General features: G+C 36.4%; 1 protein-coding gene across 1 annotated transcript in view; it reads right to left on the bottom strand.

The window, feature by feature from the left end:
- The window catches only part of PLXDC2 (plexin domain containing 2), a 395,504-nt gene that overhangs the window by 148,528 nt on the left and 230,751 nt on the right, over nt 1-16,225 (bottom strand). Inside the window, exon 5 of the mRNA XM_024576153.4 lies at nt 12,540-12,609. Within this exon, the coding sequence (XP_024431921.1) occupies nt 12,540-12,609 (70 nt within the window). The remainder of the gene's footprint in view (nt 1-12,539; nt 12,610-16,225) is intronic.

Genomic DNA, 16,225 nt, shown 5'->3' with positions numbered 1-16,225 from the left:
TTACAGAATTGTACACTTGAAACCTATATCGTTTTATTAACCAATGTCACCCCAATGAATTTAATAAAAAATTTTAAAAGAGTAATCTTAAGAAAACAGCAGACAAGAGCAGGGGGGGAAACCACATTATAGCATAGAACACAGATTTGGAGAAAAGTTAATGAAAGACATCAGGCACAAACTATCTATAAATACTGCCAAACCAAAAAAAGTGAAAACAATCACACCCTGCCCAGTGAAAAGCTCTGGAAGACAGACGTAGAACAGAGGTGACATGGAGTCTTTTAAGAACAACCTGGTGTGTGTAGTCTAAGTCTTGACCTGTCAAGGCAACTATTACAAGAGAGTAATTAGATCAGCTACCTAGGGATGAGTAGTGACTTTTTTTCTTTTATGGTTTATAGGCAGCTGTAGTTCAATATCTGCCTAAAACCTATCACTGTTTTCTCTACGTGCGAGATGTGTAAGTAGAAAGATGTTTGTAAGTTCGTTTGTTACTACAGAGTCTCCACTGACCAGATGTTGCATAAAGGCTCTCTGTTTCTTAAAATGTGTTTTGCCCCCTTAGCAAGAACAACCCAGGTAATTTTGGATAATCAGATTCTCAAGTCCTGTTACCAGAAATTCTAATTGAAGAGGGAGTGGTGATACCTAGAAGTGGTTGAGGTTTTAGTCTCTAATATCCATGTCAGCTTTCCCCTATCTCCCCAAATAAAATAATAATAATTAATTAAAAGTACAAATCCTCTATGCATTTTGAAATATGAAGCATTAGAAAATTTTGCTATTTTTACTGAAATGAAACAGACCCTAGGCAAAACCAGTGTGCAAACTCACCGTAAAGATCCTTTACTAAGATCATCACTTCCTTGTTTTCATCTTTTACCCAGATCACTCAGTCCTTGCCACCCCCTCCCCAGTAGAGCTCTGCTGGTGCAGAGCTCAGACCTCCACAATTAAAGAAAACACACCAGGTAATTCTGAGGCAGAGTCTGTTATTCATTCTAACCTTTTATCAGTTCAGTGGCAGCCACCTGCTAAGCACGAAATGTTAAAAGATACAGTTGCAGTTTAGTCTATGAAAATAAGATTTTAAAAAATGAATTGAACAGCAGCTTCCCCTTCTCCCCCAACAGGTGAACAAGCTGCAGGAGAAATGTTGTTGATCAACCACTGTACGAACAGCCCATTGCCTCTGGGGGAAAAAGAAATGCATGCTTTTGTCCTTGACCAGAGAGGTGTGCCATATATATGTGTGGAAAAAGCAAGTAATTTGTATATTCTGTATGTATATAGAACAGACAGTTATTCACTGGACAAAGAATACACTGAAATAGGAAGCCACTTGGGCAATATTAAAAAGCCACAGAGTTCTCAACTGAGACAGTTTTACAGACACAGAGCTATTTTAAGTCCTTATTTCTACCAATACCTACAGAGCATCTTCAGAACTGGTCCTGAAATCCTTCATTCTACATACTCTTGACCAAATACTAGACTGAAGTATTTGTGGGCTGTCCCATCAGGCCAGTCTTTCCTTCCATCTGTCTAATAGTGTGTCTACTAAAAGCAGCCAACAGCTGTTGTCCTGTATAACCATTCTTTTTGAGGAATCTTGTGCTCTGGAATTCATGCCTTCTGACCTGAACTTGTCCCCAACTCCATACCTTCACAAGAAGAGCCATTTACCCAGCTTCTGCAGGGTGTCTCTGCTACCTGGAATGACATAAATTACCTAAGGAGATTACCAGTTATCAAAGCAAAAAAGTTATTCAGAGCTGAGGTCAATGACTAAAACTTAATAAATAGTAAATTCATAAATGGAAATGTTATGCTATGTATATTTTTCCAAATTTTTTTAAAAATTAAAAGCTTTCCCTGTCACATTTTTTGCAAAATTAATTGTTCTAAATTCTCTTAATTTTATTTTTTTCTGGATTAATCTACAGTGCTATGGATTTTCTCTACAAGCTATTACTAGAGGGAAGCTTTGTTTTTAAAGCAGCTGTGAAAATTGATAATAAAACAATTAAAGGCAGTTTCCTCTTCTTTTTTGCCTTCAGCAAAAATTTCTCATTTGAATGATAATTTAAGCAAATTAAATGAAAATCTCTCTGTAGTCTTCAGTCCAGTCAGATGAACAAGGTAATCTAAACCCACAACAACCCCATTAGAAATAGCCAACGAAACATTTAGATCTACTTTTTAATATTGTGTCTCAGCTCCTTATCATTTGAGCTCAGAACACCATTGTGGGCTGTTCTGACATTATATCTACTAGTTTTCTGTGACATACTAAAAAAAAATAGGAAAAAAATCCTGAAAATAAAGATAGCATTGAAGTACTAGGTACACACAAGGATAGCTGCCTTCTAATTCAAAGGCAAAAACATCATACATAAATATAACTGAACCAATATTTAATACACTTTCTGGGTGGGTCTTTAATACATCCTCAGATTGGACTATCAACAATTAAGTTAATGTCATGTTCATGAAAGGCAGCCTGGAAGCCACTGGGACAATGTCCATCCTCTATCCCTGTCATTTTACCCATAACTAACCATGCTTTTGATGACTTGGTCATGGCATTCTTGTTATACAAGGGCTAGAAGAAGAAGCAAATATGTGGAGTCTGCTTATCATAAGAATGCCTGTTACCCAGTTATGACCATTGATACCACAATTAGACAAACATTTCAAAATTCTTCTACCATGTGTTATAGAATTGCTGATTTTTGTAAGACTTTCGGACAGTCATAGATTCACAGAATGCCAGCATTGGCTGGTCTTTAGTGGAGATTATGCACCACACTGAGAGATGACATATATGCCCCACGCTGACAAAGAGGACATCCCAAGTCCTCTACAGGCTACTATACCAACCAGTCATGAATGGATGAGTCAGATTTAACAGGAGTAGTTAGAAGTGATGGTGAGTTAAGTCCCTAAACACCCCCTGTGCTATGAATAATGCCATCAAAGAAAATAACGAACTACTTTTACCAGCAAGCCCAGCTTTACAGAGAAAATAGTTTTTACTATTTTTACTTACATATAAAAATTATAGTAATAATATATGTTATTTCTGTAGCATTTTCTATAAAATAGGCAACAGCATATATTAGTTGTCAAAAACCCATATGATCAAGGTACTTTTTTTTTGCTATATTACAGATTGGGAAACTGAGACAAGAGAATTTAATTTGCTAAAGATCACACCGTTATGACCGGCTTGACTTATGAACTCACACATTCTGAATCAAATGTGTATTTATCTTCACCTACATGCCAGGGTGCTTCTCCAAGAAAATGAATTTCACTTGCTAGAATCAGCAAGAACTGAGGGAGCTCTTTTGAACTCATTCCTGAAATGACCAGGATCTAAATTAGTCCTGCACTGCTTAGTGTATGTTTTCTTTTTCCCCTTCTTTTCCAAGATAGAACAATGTTAGAGCATCTGCTATTATGTTATTACTTTATTGATTAAACAAGGTCATGGAGGCTCCCTTGACATTCAATTGGGTGATGTATTTGAGCATCTGTATAAGATTGTTATTTATCTGAATTATTGATGCAGTGACTAAGGAAGAATGTAAGCAAAACACTTCCTGCCAATGTTTCAAGTAAAGCCTGGTATACCCACCAGAGTATAAATGGTGCTTTCCAGAAGCAAACGTTCCTCAGTGAATGCCCAAACACTACTGACAAGTAGACTCCTTTGTGGCTGTTATGACAATGGAATAGGATGAGCCTGGAGAACAACTACTTTTTACCCAGGCCCTCATCTCCGCTCATCGAGCTTCCTCCATTACTGTCCCCAATAATGGCTTTTCTACCATGTACCAATGATCCTCTCTCTTTTGTTTATCTGTGTGTCCTCCTTCATTCTACCCATATTTCTGATTTTTTAATTTCTGTTTATTCCTACTGACTTAGCTCCTTTTTATTCCTACAAGTCTTAGCTGCTGGGTGGCCCCTCTCTGGGGTCTCCTGCTGCTCTAATCTCTAACTACACTTCACCCCCACCCACAAGAAGCCAGGGCTAATGAAATATGTATGCCCTGTTTATACACAGTTACAACAAAAGGTCTTGTATATATGCAATTCATAAAGCCACCGAAAAAGACATGTAGTAATGCTGGCAAATCTGCTGAATCTACTACTGGACACTAGACACTAGAGTAAATTATCGAGGAAGACTGCTCAGACAAACGGTCGGGTTTCAGAGGTTAATCACAGAGAATCACTTAGATACCACACAGCAGACATCACAGTTTACCCTCTGTCCAGGAATCCTTGAAACCCGGGATTGGGGCTTTATGTTAGTGAACCTAATTGAATGGACTGACTTCTGTCCAGCATGTAACCCCTTCAGTACCTTCCCTTCACGCATCAGATGTCCAGACACCCATCATCTCTGCTCTGTGTTGATAATAATAAAAAAGACAAAATAACTCCATTCACTTTTTCCCTACATCCAGAAAGTTAATGGATGCATCAAATTCTGTTATATGAGGATATATTCTTGAAAGACGACGAGGTTGATATTTATAAATCGATCATCATGAGTAATAACTCTACTGCTCTTAAAAGCCTTCTATAACTATTATTAATCAAGTCCCTCTAAAAAGCATAGTATGTTATTTGGAAATATAGCTAAAATATTACCATTTGAAAGTTAAAACACAAAAGAAGCTAAAATATTTGATAATATCATTCCTGAAAACCCAATCAAGATAATATGCTCTACTTTTTAACCTCTCTTATTGGGGACTTAAAGAGGAAAAAGAAATCAAATGATTTTGACCACATATAAAAAATTAGTCCAATTTGAATTGAAAAAAAAAGCATAGCTCAAAGAATAATGCTTATTTTTCTTGGGAGAGGAGCTAGTGAACTAGAAGACAGGGGAACAAGGGAGATTTATATTTTACTTTTGCATGTTTGACTTTTTATGTATTAACCTTTAAGATATTAAAAATTGATTACTTAATGAACATTTTATATTTTATTAATTACCATGTGGCAAACAAAATAAAATAGATGTAATTCTAAGTAGTTTTCTTATTAAATCTCCAACTAGGAATTTGTGCAGAAAAGAAGGGAGGGCAAATCCTTCACATGGTCAATGAAAACAATACATGTTATTATTATCTTTTTAATTCCTGTCATTTTGATTCCTAATTTCATGTACAACTCCTGCAATTCCACAGCATTTTAATTATGAATCAACATCTACCTACATACTTAAATTTTGGCATCAGAATATATGGATGACTTTAACTTGTCCTCCATATCCAAAGCAGCATTTCCCCACCCTACCCACCTTCACAGTTATGTGGACCCATGACCGACACATGAAAAATGTCATTACTAGTGATGGCTGCAGGGATTAAAAATCATATCCTCAAACCTAAATCTACTTTTTGAAGCATTTAAAAGATCACCTTAGCAGCTTAATGATTAAAAAAACAAAGTATTCATATAGAAAGAAAATAAAAAGCAATGTGATGTGCAAACAATACGAATTACTGGTGCCATTAATAGAAATATTTTTATGAAATGCATAGAAGATTAGCTTTTTTAATGCCTGAAATCTTTATATTCTGAAGTATTTTTTAAATAAAAAGAAATTAATACATTCAGATTCTGCTATCAGTGAACCAGAATATAATATGGTTCTTCCAATTTATTTTGTGCATTATCTGTGTGGATGATTGAAGCTTTTGAAAATTAAAATGCTTAAGAAGCAAAGATTCATTTTTGTAGTTTATAGATAGATGACCACATATTTAGTTTTTATTTATATTTTTAAGTGGAATTTTAAGTTTATTCATAATTTAAAATATGCAAAGTGGGTCACTAAATTATGTGTATATCTCTATTTTTAAACTACTTTGTCTTTGAAATAATATTGATCGTATAATAACAGAAGATATTCTATTTAAGTTCATTTCAGTTTTAAATAAATTTGTGTCTATGGGAAGAGAGAGTGGAGAAAGGGAGGGAGGGAGAGACAGAGGGAAAGTGAGAGAGAGGGAGGGAGAAAATGGTTTTAAGGAAGGCATGGGAAATGGGAAAACAGTGAGGTAGGAATGAAGGAAATTATAGTTAAAAATGTCCACTTTAACATTTTGCTTATTTTTTTCCAAATCCAATGTTGAAACAAGTTCAAGAAGCATTTGTAGACACAGACAAGAATATCTCTATTCATTTCAGTTTCATAGAAACCTGTGTGTTCCTACTTACAAATCCCAGTCCCCAGTCTATTTTAGAATGGCCTACAGTAAACTTTATTTAACCTGACTGTGGTTTCTATTTTTCTTCTAAGCCTTTCACAGTTAATAAGTTTTTAAAGATTTGTAAGGTAATGAGCATTTGTTGAGCAGTTCTATCTGCTTATAATACCTAGTCAATCACAAAAAAAAATCCATCAAAATCTGTGGTGGAACTTGAGACTGTTATGCTAAGTGAAATAAGCCAGTCAGTGAAAGATAAATACCACATGATCTCACTTATAAGAGGAGTCTCATGAACAAAATAAACAAGCAAAACAGAATCAGAGACATGGAAACATGGAACAGACTGAGGGTTGCCAAAGGGGTGGGGGGAGGGGGGAGTGGTAGAGCCAAGGGGAAGGTACTAGTCAAAGAACACGTATGACCCATGCACACAAACAATGGTGTAGGGATCTTGGGGGCAGGGAGGTAGGCTGGGCAGAGGAGGTCAAAGGGGGGAAAATTGAGACAACTGTAATAGAATAAACAAGAATTCCTTTAAAAAGTTTGTGGTTCAGAAGTCCTCTTTTAAGTGTTCTTATTTTTATTCACTGAGTCCTAATAGATTCTTTTCGTTGGAAATTTTTGCAACCATAGTGATTAAACAACTCAGATGGTCTTGCACTAGGTTCCTTTTCTGCTCTGTTGAAAACATCTCAGTTCAGGCACTATAACCCACACAGAAGTATTGAAAAACCTGGTAATAAGTGTTCTCTTTGCCTTCACCTCCACACCTTCCCCTGCTCTCCACTGCCAGAGCAGTCCAGATCTGTTCTTTTCTCAAAGAAACCCATTCCTTGCTGGATACCATCCAAATTTCTAACGTTTAAAGTACTTCACTGCTCTTCCCATCTTCCCTTTAGTAGACTCTTACTCCAATTCTTCATTCGGAATAAACATATTTACTTAGTGGAACTCTGAATGCGCTCACTATGAGCTCAGCACTGACACTTAGCTCAGCATTCCCTTGTCCAGTATGCCTCTTCCTTATCCACCTCTTTTCAGCCTGCCTCTTTGCCTACTAAAATTCCAGTACGGCCAGTGTCTAATGTTAGCTCTTTCACAAACCTGTACTTGACCGGCCCAACAAGAATGAGCAACCTTCTGCTCCTTCAGCACTGAAAGTCATATGTACCTTCTCTTCTTAGGTTCTAAGCTCCTGAACAAAAACCATAGTTTATTCTTCTCTGTATACACTGACGTATCATGTACTCTACCTTTCACATAGTAAGGGCTCAATCAATATTTATTAAATGAATAATCAATGAAAGTGCAAACAGGCTATCTATTTAGCCAAAACTTCTTCAGGAGGTTCTGGTTTCATTCTGGAGAATCCCAGCTCAACATCGAAAGTGTCTTGCCTATGCCTGTCTAAAAGAGGTAGCAAGTTCCATGCCACCACATTTTAAGGCAAGATAAAAGTTTCCTTACATTAGTATTTTCTTCAATGAAGACAGAAATCATTCAAGACATCAGGTTTTTCATTATTTTGAGGATCTATTCAAAGGAAAATTTGACTTAGAGAAATAAACATGATATAGCCATCTGTTTGGGTTTTTCTACCAATTCAGCTAAGGGAAATCTTACTTCATATTAGCTGCATCACTGACATGAGTTTTAAAGATAACAATTTGAGAAATTGAAAGTGCAAAGCTGTTCATATTTTTATCACTATGTATATACATTTTGAACAAATGTGATTAATCATTCACTTTAAATTTCAGTGGAACACTAGGAGCCTAAATGTCAGAAAACCTGACTAATGTCCATATTATAAAATAATATTTAATCATATTTTAAAGATGTGAGATAACATGATGTTAAGCCATGGTTTATAGGGGCACTCTTCCAATTTCACCTTTCTCCTTTTCATTCAATCTTTCAATGCAGTAATGAAATGCCTGTGAAATGCCTGTTAAATGCCTGGCACTATTCTAGTGCAGAAATACATGGTGAGCTCAAAAAGACAGTCTTTGTATAAATTTTGCTTATATGTAGTCCTTCTTTTCACACAAATTTTTTTTCTTTTTTAATTTTATTGTTGTTCAAGTATAGTTTTCTGCCTTTTCCCCCATCCCAGCCCAACCCCCAGCCCTCCCCACCTCCCTCCCACTTCCACACCCCTCCCCGGTTATTGTCCATGTGTCCTTTATAATTGTTCCTACAAACCCTTCACCCTTTTACCCTGAAATTCCCTCCCCACTTCCCTCTAGTAACTGTTAGCCTGCTCTCAATTTCAGTGTCTTTGGTTAAAGTTTGTTTGTTTGTTTGTGCTGTTGATTAGGTTCCTGTTAAAGGTGAGATCATATAGTATTTGTCTTTCACCATCTGGCTTATTTCACTCAGCATAATGCTCTCCAGTTCCATCCATGCTGTTGCAAAGGGTAGGAGCTCCTTCTTTCTTTCTGCTGCATAGAATTCCACTGTGTAAATGTACCATAGTTTTTTGATCCATTCATTTACTGATAGGCACCTAGGTTGCTCAGAAAACTAAAAATGGAACTGCCTTTTGACCCAGCAATTCTGCTGCTAGGATTATATCCTAAGAACCCTGAAACACGAATCCAAAATAACCTATGCACTCCAATGTTCATAGCAGCACAATTTACAATAGCCAAGGGCTGGAAGCAACCTAGGTGCCCATCAGTAAATGAATGGATTTTCATACAAAATTTAAGAATTTTAGAACCGAAGTCTTTGGTTTTCCCTAAAACTACCTCTTCTGCTTGAGTTCATAATTATTGTTCATAACGTCATTTCTCTCCCTTGGTTTGAAGCCACAGAATCACCAAAACCTCAATATTTGTCACACAAACTTTTGCAGTGTTCTTTCAATTACTTATATTCAATACTAACATTGATATACTTCTTATACTTTAAGGCATAATACAAATGTCTATATTCATCTATTTAAAATTTATTATTTACCTAATTAAGGACTAATGACAAAAACTGACCCTAGAGACATTATGTAAAACTGTCTCAACTACATTTTTTTATCTTAATATGCCACACTTTTTATAAACATACTCCCAGTCCCATTCACACTCAATTATTTACTATCACAAATATATGACACCCATTTCTTCTTCTGAATATTTACTCAAGATGTTCTTCCCTGGAGACCATTCTTTCCCTATACAACCAGCACAGTTGTGATAGCCTTCAATAAAACAATAATTTTTCTATAAATCCTTAAAGAATTCTCACAGATGTTTGAGCTTTATCATCCCTGGAAACCTATGCTTCATCATGAGTGTTTTCCAAGGAACTTGCTCCATAGTCAACTTCACTTTGTCTAATAGTCTACTAGGCTTTATATTCCTAATGCTGTGTAGCTTTATTCACCATTGGTCCAAGTAGATACTCAAAAACTTTTATTTGACCATTGATATTTCTGATTACATATCTTTTTCAGAATCCTACACATCTCCTACATGTTATATTAAAATATGAAAAGAATAGTCAATGTGTTTTTAATGCCATCCAGAAGAGCAATAATAAAACCCTGTGAAGACAAAGGGCTCTGGCCTATGCTGCTTTAGGCACAGATGCTCTGCAGCCTTTTCAACACATGTACGGATTTCTTTTAATTTGCTTCTTTACTTACTCTTTAATTTTCATGTTTTTCTCTCATTCTTCTATTTTCTCTACTCCTCCATGTTGGGTGTGCAGACATATTATTGGGCATTTTCCTTTACTCTCAATAGCACTCAAAGATTAAAATACTTCTGACTTCTGGGATATACAATGAAGACTGATCATTGCCTTCCTAAGGTATTGCTAATCTCTACACTAATCTCCAAAGGTTGTGGAGAAAAATAAAACAGAAAACATTCAAACTGAATTCTAGTGTTTATTTTTAAAACTCTAATGAAGACTTACGGCCAAGATGGAGGTGTAGGTAGATTCGCATTGCATCCTCGCACAACCAAAAGGAGGACAACAACAAATTTAAAAACAAAAAACAACCAAAACTGCCAGAGAATCAAACTGTATGGAAGTCCAACAATCAAGGAGTTCAAGAATAAATATTCATCCAGACTGGCAGGATGGGCAGAGACGGGCAGCCAGGGTGGAGAGGACTCATGGCAAAGCATTGGCTGGAGGATCAGGCAGTCCAACATTTGCCTGTGGATAACCAGGAAGAAGAACTGGGGAGTGAGACTGACTGTACAACCCAGGGTTCCAGTGTGGGGAAATAAAGCCTCAAAACCTCTGACTGAAAAAATCTGTGGTGGTTGCAGCAGTGGGAGAAACTCTCAGCCTCATAGGAGAGTTCACTGGAGAGACCCACAGGATCTTAGACATACACAAGCCCACCCACCTGGGGATCAGCACCAGAAGGACCCAATTTGCTTGTGGCTAGCATGCAAAGTGACTGAAAGCCAGCCAACAGCCAAAAGTGGCATTTTCCCTCTTGGACCCCAACCCCACATACAGCTCCACAGTGCAGTGATGTGGGTTGCTCCACCCTGGCGAGTACTTAATGCTCCGCCCCTTACAACTTAACAGCTGCACCTAGACAAAAAAAAATATGACCCTAATGAAAGAATATATCAAAGCTTCAAAAATAGAACTAAGCAATGAAGAGTTAGCCAACTTATCAGATGCAGAGTTCAAAACATCAGTAATCAGGATGCTCACAGAAATGGTTGAGTATGGTAGCAAGATGGAGGAAGAAGTGAAAGATATACAAAGTGAAATGAAGACAAATGTACAGGGAACCAACAGTGGATGGAAGGAAATCTGGACTCAAATCAATGATTTGGACTACAAGGAAGAAATAAACATTCAACCAGAACAGAATGAAGAAACAAGAATTCAAAAAAATGAGGAGAGGCTTAGGAATCTCCAGGACAACTTTAAACATTCCAATATCCGAATCATAGGGGTGCCAGAAGGAGAAGAGGAAGAGCAAGAAATTGAAATCTTATTTGAACAAATAATGAAGGAGAAATTCTCCGATCTGGCAAAGGAAATAGACTTCCAGGAAATCCAGGAAGCTCAGAGAGTCCCAAAGAAGTTGGACCCAAGGAAGCACACACCAAGGCACATCAGAATTACATTACCCAAGATTAAAGATAAGGATAGAATCTCAAAAGCAGCAAGAGAGAAGGAAACAGTTACCTACAAAGGAGTTCCCATAAGACTATCAGCTGATTTCTCAGAAGAAACCTTCCATGGAAAAAGGGACTGAAAAGAAGTATTTCAACTCATAAAAGGCAAAGACCTACATCCAAGATTGCTCTATCCAGCAAAGCTTTCATTTAGAGTGGAAGGACAGATAAAGTGCTTCCCAGATAAAGTCAAGTTAAAGGAGTCCATCATCACCAAGCCCCTATTATATGAAATATTAAAGGGACTTATCTAAGAAAAAGAAGATCAAAAATACAAGCAGTAAAATGACAACAAACTCACAACTATCAACAACTGAACCTAAAAGAAATAAAAGTAGAAACAAACTAAGCAAACAACTAGAAGAGGAACAGAACCAGAACCAGAGAAATGGAGGTCCTATGGAGGGTTATCAGTGGGGAGGGGGACAGGGAGAATAAGGGAAAAGGTACAGGGAATAAGAAGCATAAATGGTAGGTACAAAACAGACAGTGGGAAGTTAAGGATAGTATAGGAAATGGAGATGCCAAAGATCTTAATATGTACAACCCATAGACATAAACTAATGGGGGGAGGGGCCAGTAATGCAGGTGGGAGGATGTGTGCAGGGCAGAGGGGAATAAAGGGGAGAAAATGGGACAACTGTAACAGCATAATCAATAAAGTATGTTTAAAAATAAAACTTTCTAATGAGTTGTCAGTCAACATAGGTGACATTAAAAGAAAGCAAGTAATTAAAGCTAATATACATATGGTTGTATATATATATAATATATATGTATATTTATATCTATCAACTAAATAAAAACACCTCAACAGTTTTCTTAAGCAACTTTTCTTTCTACTTTAGTCCCATTCATGCAGTATTACCATACTAACAAAAAGTAATGAAAATTTAGGAGGAAAGCAGAAGTGGTGAATCTAAGCTGAAAATTATTAGAACTACATTATTTTTCCTATTGAAAAGTTTTTCCAATAGCTATACTAGTCTTTCTTAGGTTTTATTTATAGCTGTGACTTTATGATAGAAGACAATGGTTTTCCCAATGAATGTCCCTTTTGAAATATGGAGTAAATTAAAAATAATAACTGTAGCGAAACTGTAGATTATTTAGGGTGAATGGAGAGAAAACTACTTACCACCAGTTGCCACAGTGATTTCACGTAGAAAATGGCCATAAAATGGAAAATCGAAGGACAGATTCACTCTCTGCAAGGAATGACAACCAGAAAAGAAAATCAATAATGTATATAATAGTAAATGTAATATCAAGACCCTTCCACTTAAAAAATTGATGCTTCTATTTTATACCACTATTATTGTAGTTGATTTTTAAAACTAGAATCCTAGATGATAATAAAGGATTTTTTTCTGGTAATTACATCTTTCAAGTGTGTGAATATAATAAAGTTGGGTTGTTATAGTCTGTTGGTCTGTTCTTTGTTAATAAAGGGAACCTGAAAGTATCAACTCTAAACCAAATGATTCTCTCTAACATTACCATTGTCCTTTAAATGTCCGCTGCAAATCAGTTCAGTCATCATGATGAACAATTTATCTTGGGTTGTTTTTTTAGTTTGATTATTCTTCTCCAAAAAAGTACATATGTCAATGTCAAGTTACATTGAATAAAAAAAGATTTTCTTTTACATAATTATGTATTCAATTTGTTTTCTATTCATCCCATAACAAACTGCCATTTTATGGGACAAGTTATCTTGCATCTGTAGATCTAGACCTGTGGATATTTCTTTGTTTACAGGCACTGAACTGTCCAGATTCTGTATATTATGTCTACTTTCAAAGCACAGTCAAAGAATAGAAAATGCTGGTTCCTGGAAAGGTACTTTTCCTTTTATAGAGAATATTTGGGGAAACTTAGGAAGAAAGTTCATAAACCTTGCCCCTCTTTTTTCTAAAAAGGATCCTGAAGCTGTTTCTCTCTCTCTCTCTCTCTCTAGATATCTTGACATCTATACATATCGATGTGTATATGTATATCTTGATGTATATATTATATCTTGATATATAAAGACCCTTCCACTTAAAATATTGATGCTTCTCCATATACTACTATTATTGTAGTTGATTTTTCAAACCACAGTCCTAGATATATATTATATATATACACATTATATATAATTTGTTGTTATATATTATTCATATATTACATAATTTACATGTAACAAATATATAATAATGTATAGTAAAAATAACAAAAACAAAATATAATACACCAAAGCAAAACAAAGAAACAAAAAACCCTAGGTATTTTGTATGCTTGAAATAATATGATCCAGACGTACTATTAGGAAAGAAACAACAATTGTGAATTATAACAATAAATATCCACTGAAATACAAGAACCCATAGGGAAATTAATTAGTTGGTTTAGAGCCCACCAGCATTAGAGACTATCTATCATAAAAGGCTATTGAGAGAGAGAAGATGGCAGCCAAGTAGGTGGAAGCTGAGTTCACTTGTTCTTGCTCCCAACTTGGATACTTGGGTTATCTGCCAACAAATAAACTGAACACTCAACAGAATCTTAGTGGTTGTGAAGTTTGGAAGCCAATGAGAACAGAAGATGCTTCACAATGGGTGGTAGGGAGATTTTATAAGTTGAAGGGTAAATACACTGTGCATGGCACCTGCAGCCGAGGAGAGCCTAGTAAGAAATTGCAGCTTTGCAGCTTCCTCTACTCCCAGGGCAGAGAATCCCCAGGATCGGGACAGGAGTGGCTTGGATACACAAAGTCAGGGAGATCCAGGCTACGTGCACACAGTGAATAGTACACCCATAGCTGCAGTGGAAATGCTAACGAGAAGAGTGCCAGAGAGAGGGGTTACTGTATCTGCACATGGGTCAGGTGGAGGCAGGCCATGGCCAGCTGTGACTACGAGAGACTTTTGGCTTTTGGAGAGGTGGTATGTGTAGAAAACCAGACTGACTGAGTACTGCAGTGGGTGTGCCCAGAAAGACTTTTTAAAAGGGGAGCTAAGCGTCCTAGGCAGGGACCCTGTGCATAGCTGCCTTGCCAGCAAAGGGAAAAGACTGAAAGTATGGTTTGCTCCCACTGAGTGCAGCTGGGCAGAGAGATCAAAAATGTGCACAGCAAGGGGATTTCTTAGCCCCAGCCCAGCCCAGTGAGAAGGCCAGAGGCTGCTCAGAGAGAGAGAGAGAGAGAAAGAGAGAGAGAAAGGGACAAAAATGGCAGTAAAAAACACCTATCAATAATAACCTTAAATGTAAATGGATGAAATGCTCCAATCAAAAGACATAGAGTAGCTGAATGGATAAGAAAATACAACCCGCATATATGCAGTGTACAAGAGACCCACATAAAACAAAGATCTACACAGGGTGAAAGTGAAGGGATGGAAAAAATATTCCAGCAAATGGACATGAAAAGAAAGCTGAGGAAGCAATACTTATATCAGACAAAAAAGACTTCAATACAAAGGCCATAAAAAGGGTCAATGAATAATGGTTAAGGGAGTTGTCAAACAGGAGGATATAACCTTTATAAACATATATGCACCCAACATAGAAGCACCTAAATACATAAAGAAATCTTGGAGGACTCCAGGAAAGATGTTGAAAACAACATAGTCATCATAGGGGACTTTAATACCCCACTGTCAACAATGGATAGATTGCCCAAACAATGAATCAACAAGGATATGTGTGGCACTGAATGACACTCTAGATCAAACGGACTTAATTGATACAGAACCTTTCACCCCAAAAGAAGCAAAATATACATTCTTTTGAAATGCACATGAAACATTTTCAAAGTTAGACAACATAGTAGGACACAAAACAGGCCTCAACAAATTCAAGAAAATTGAAATTATAACAAGCATGTGCTGAGATCACAATGGATTGAAACTAGAAACCAACCTCAAGGAAAAAACTAAAAAATATGAAATACATAGAGATTGAATAATGTGTTATTAAATAATGAATGGGTCAACAATGAGATCAAGGAAGAAATCAAAAACTATCTGGAAAACAAATGAAAGTGAACACACAGCAACCAAAAACATAAGGGATACAGCAAAGGCAGTCTTGAGAGGGAAGTTCATAGCAATACAGGCCTTCCTAAAGAAGACAGAAAAATCTCAAATAAACAACCTAACCCTACATCTAAAAGAACAAGAGGAACAATGACAAATAAAGCCCAGAGCAAGTAGAAGGAAGGAAATAAGATCAGAGCAGAATTAACTGACATAGAGATTAAAAGAACAATTCAAAAGATCAATAAATCCAGCAGATGGTTCTTTGAAAAGATAAATAAAATTGACAAACCTTTAACCAGACTCATCAAGAAAAAAAGAGGACCCAAATAAATAAAATCAGAAATGAAAGCAAAGAAATTACAACCAATACCACAGAAATACACAAGATTGTAATAAATTACTATGAACAACTATATGCCAAGAAGTTGGACAACTTGAGTGACAAGGACAAATTTCTAACAACATACAATCTTCCAAAACTGAATCAAGAAGAAGCAGAAAGCCTGAATAGACTGATAACAACTAGTGAAATTGAAGCAGTAATCAAAAACTCCCAGCACACAAAAGCCCTGGATAGGATGGCTTCATAGGTGAATTTTACCAAACATTTAAGGAAGAACTAACTCCTATCATTCTCAAATTATTCCAAAATATTCAAGAAGAGGGAACACTCCAAACTGTTTCTATGAGGCCAGTATCATCCTAATTCCAAAACCAGGTAATGACACACCAAAGAAAGAAAACTACAAGATGGTGACATAGGAAGACATGGTTCACCTCTTCGCACAACCACATCAAAATT

Source organism: Desmodus rotundus, chromosome 4 (genome assembly GCF_022682495.2).
Source record: "Desmodus rotundus isolate HL8 chromosome 4, HLdesRot8A.1, whole genome shotgun sequence".
NCBI classification, from domain to species: domain Eukaryota; kingdom Metazoa; phylum Chordata; class Mammalia; order Chiroptera; family Phyllostomidae; genus Desmodus; species Desmodus rotundus.
The sequence above is the reverse complement of the archived record's forward strand: the minus strand, read 5'-3'. Positions and strand labels throughout refer to the sequence as shown.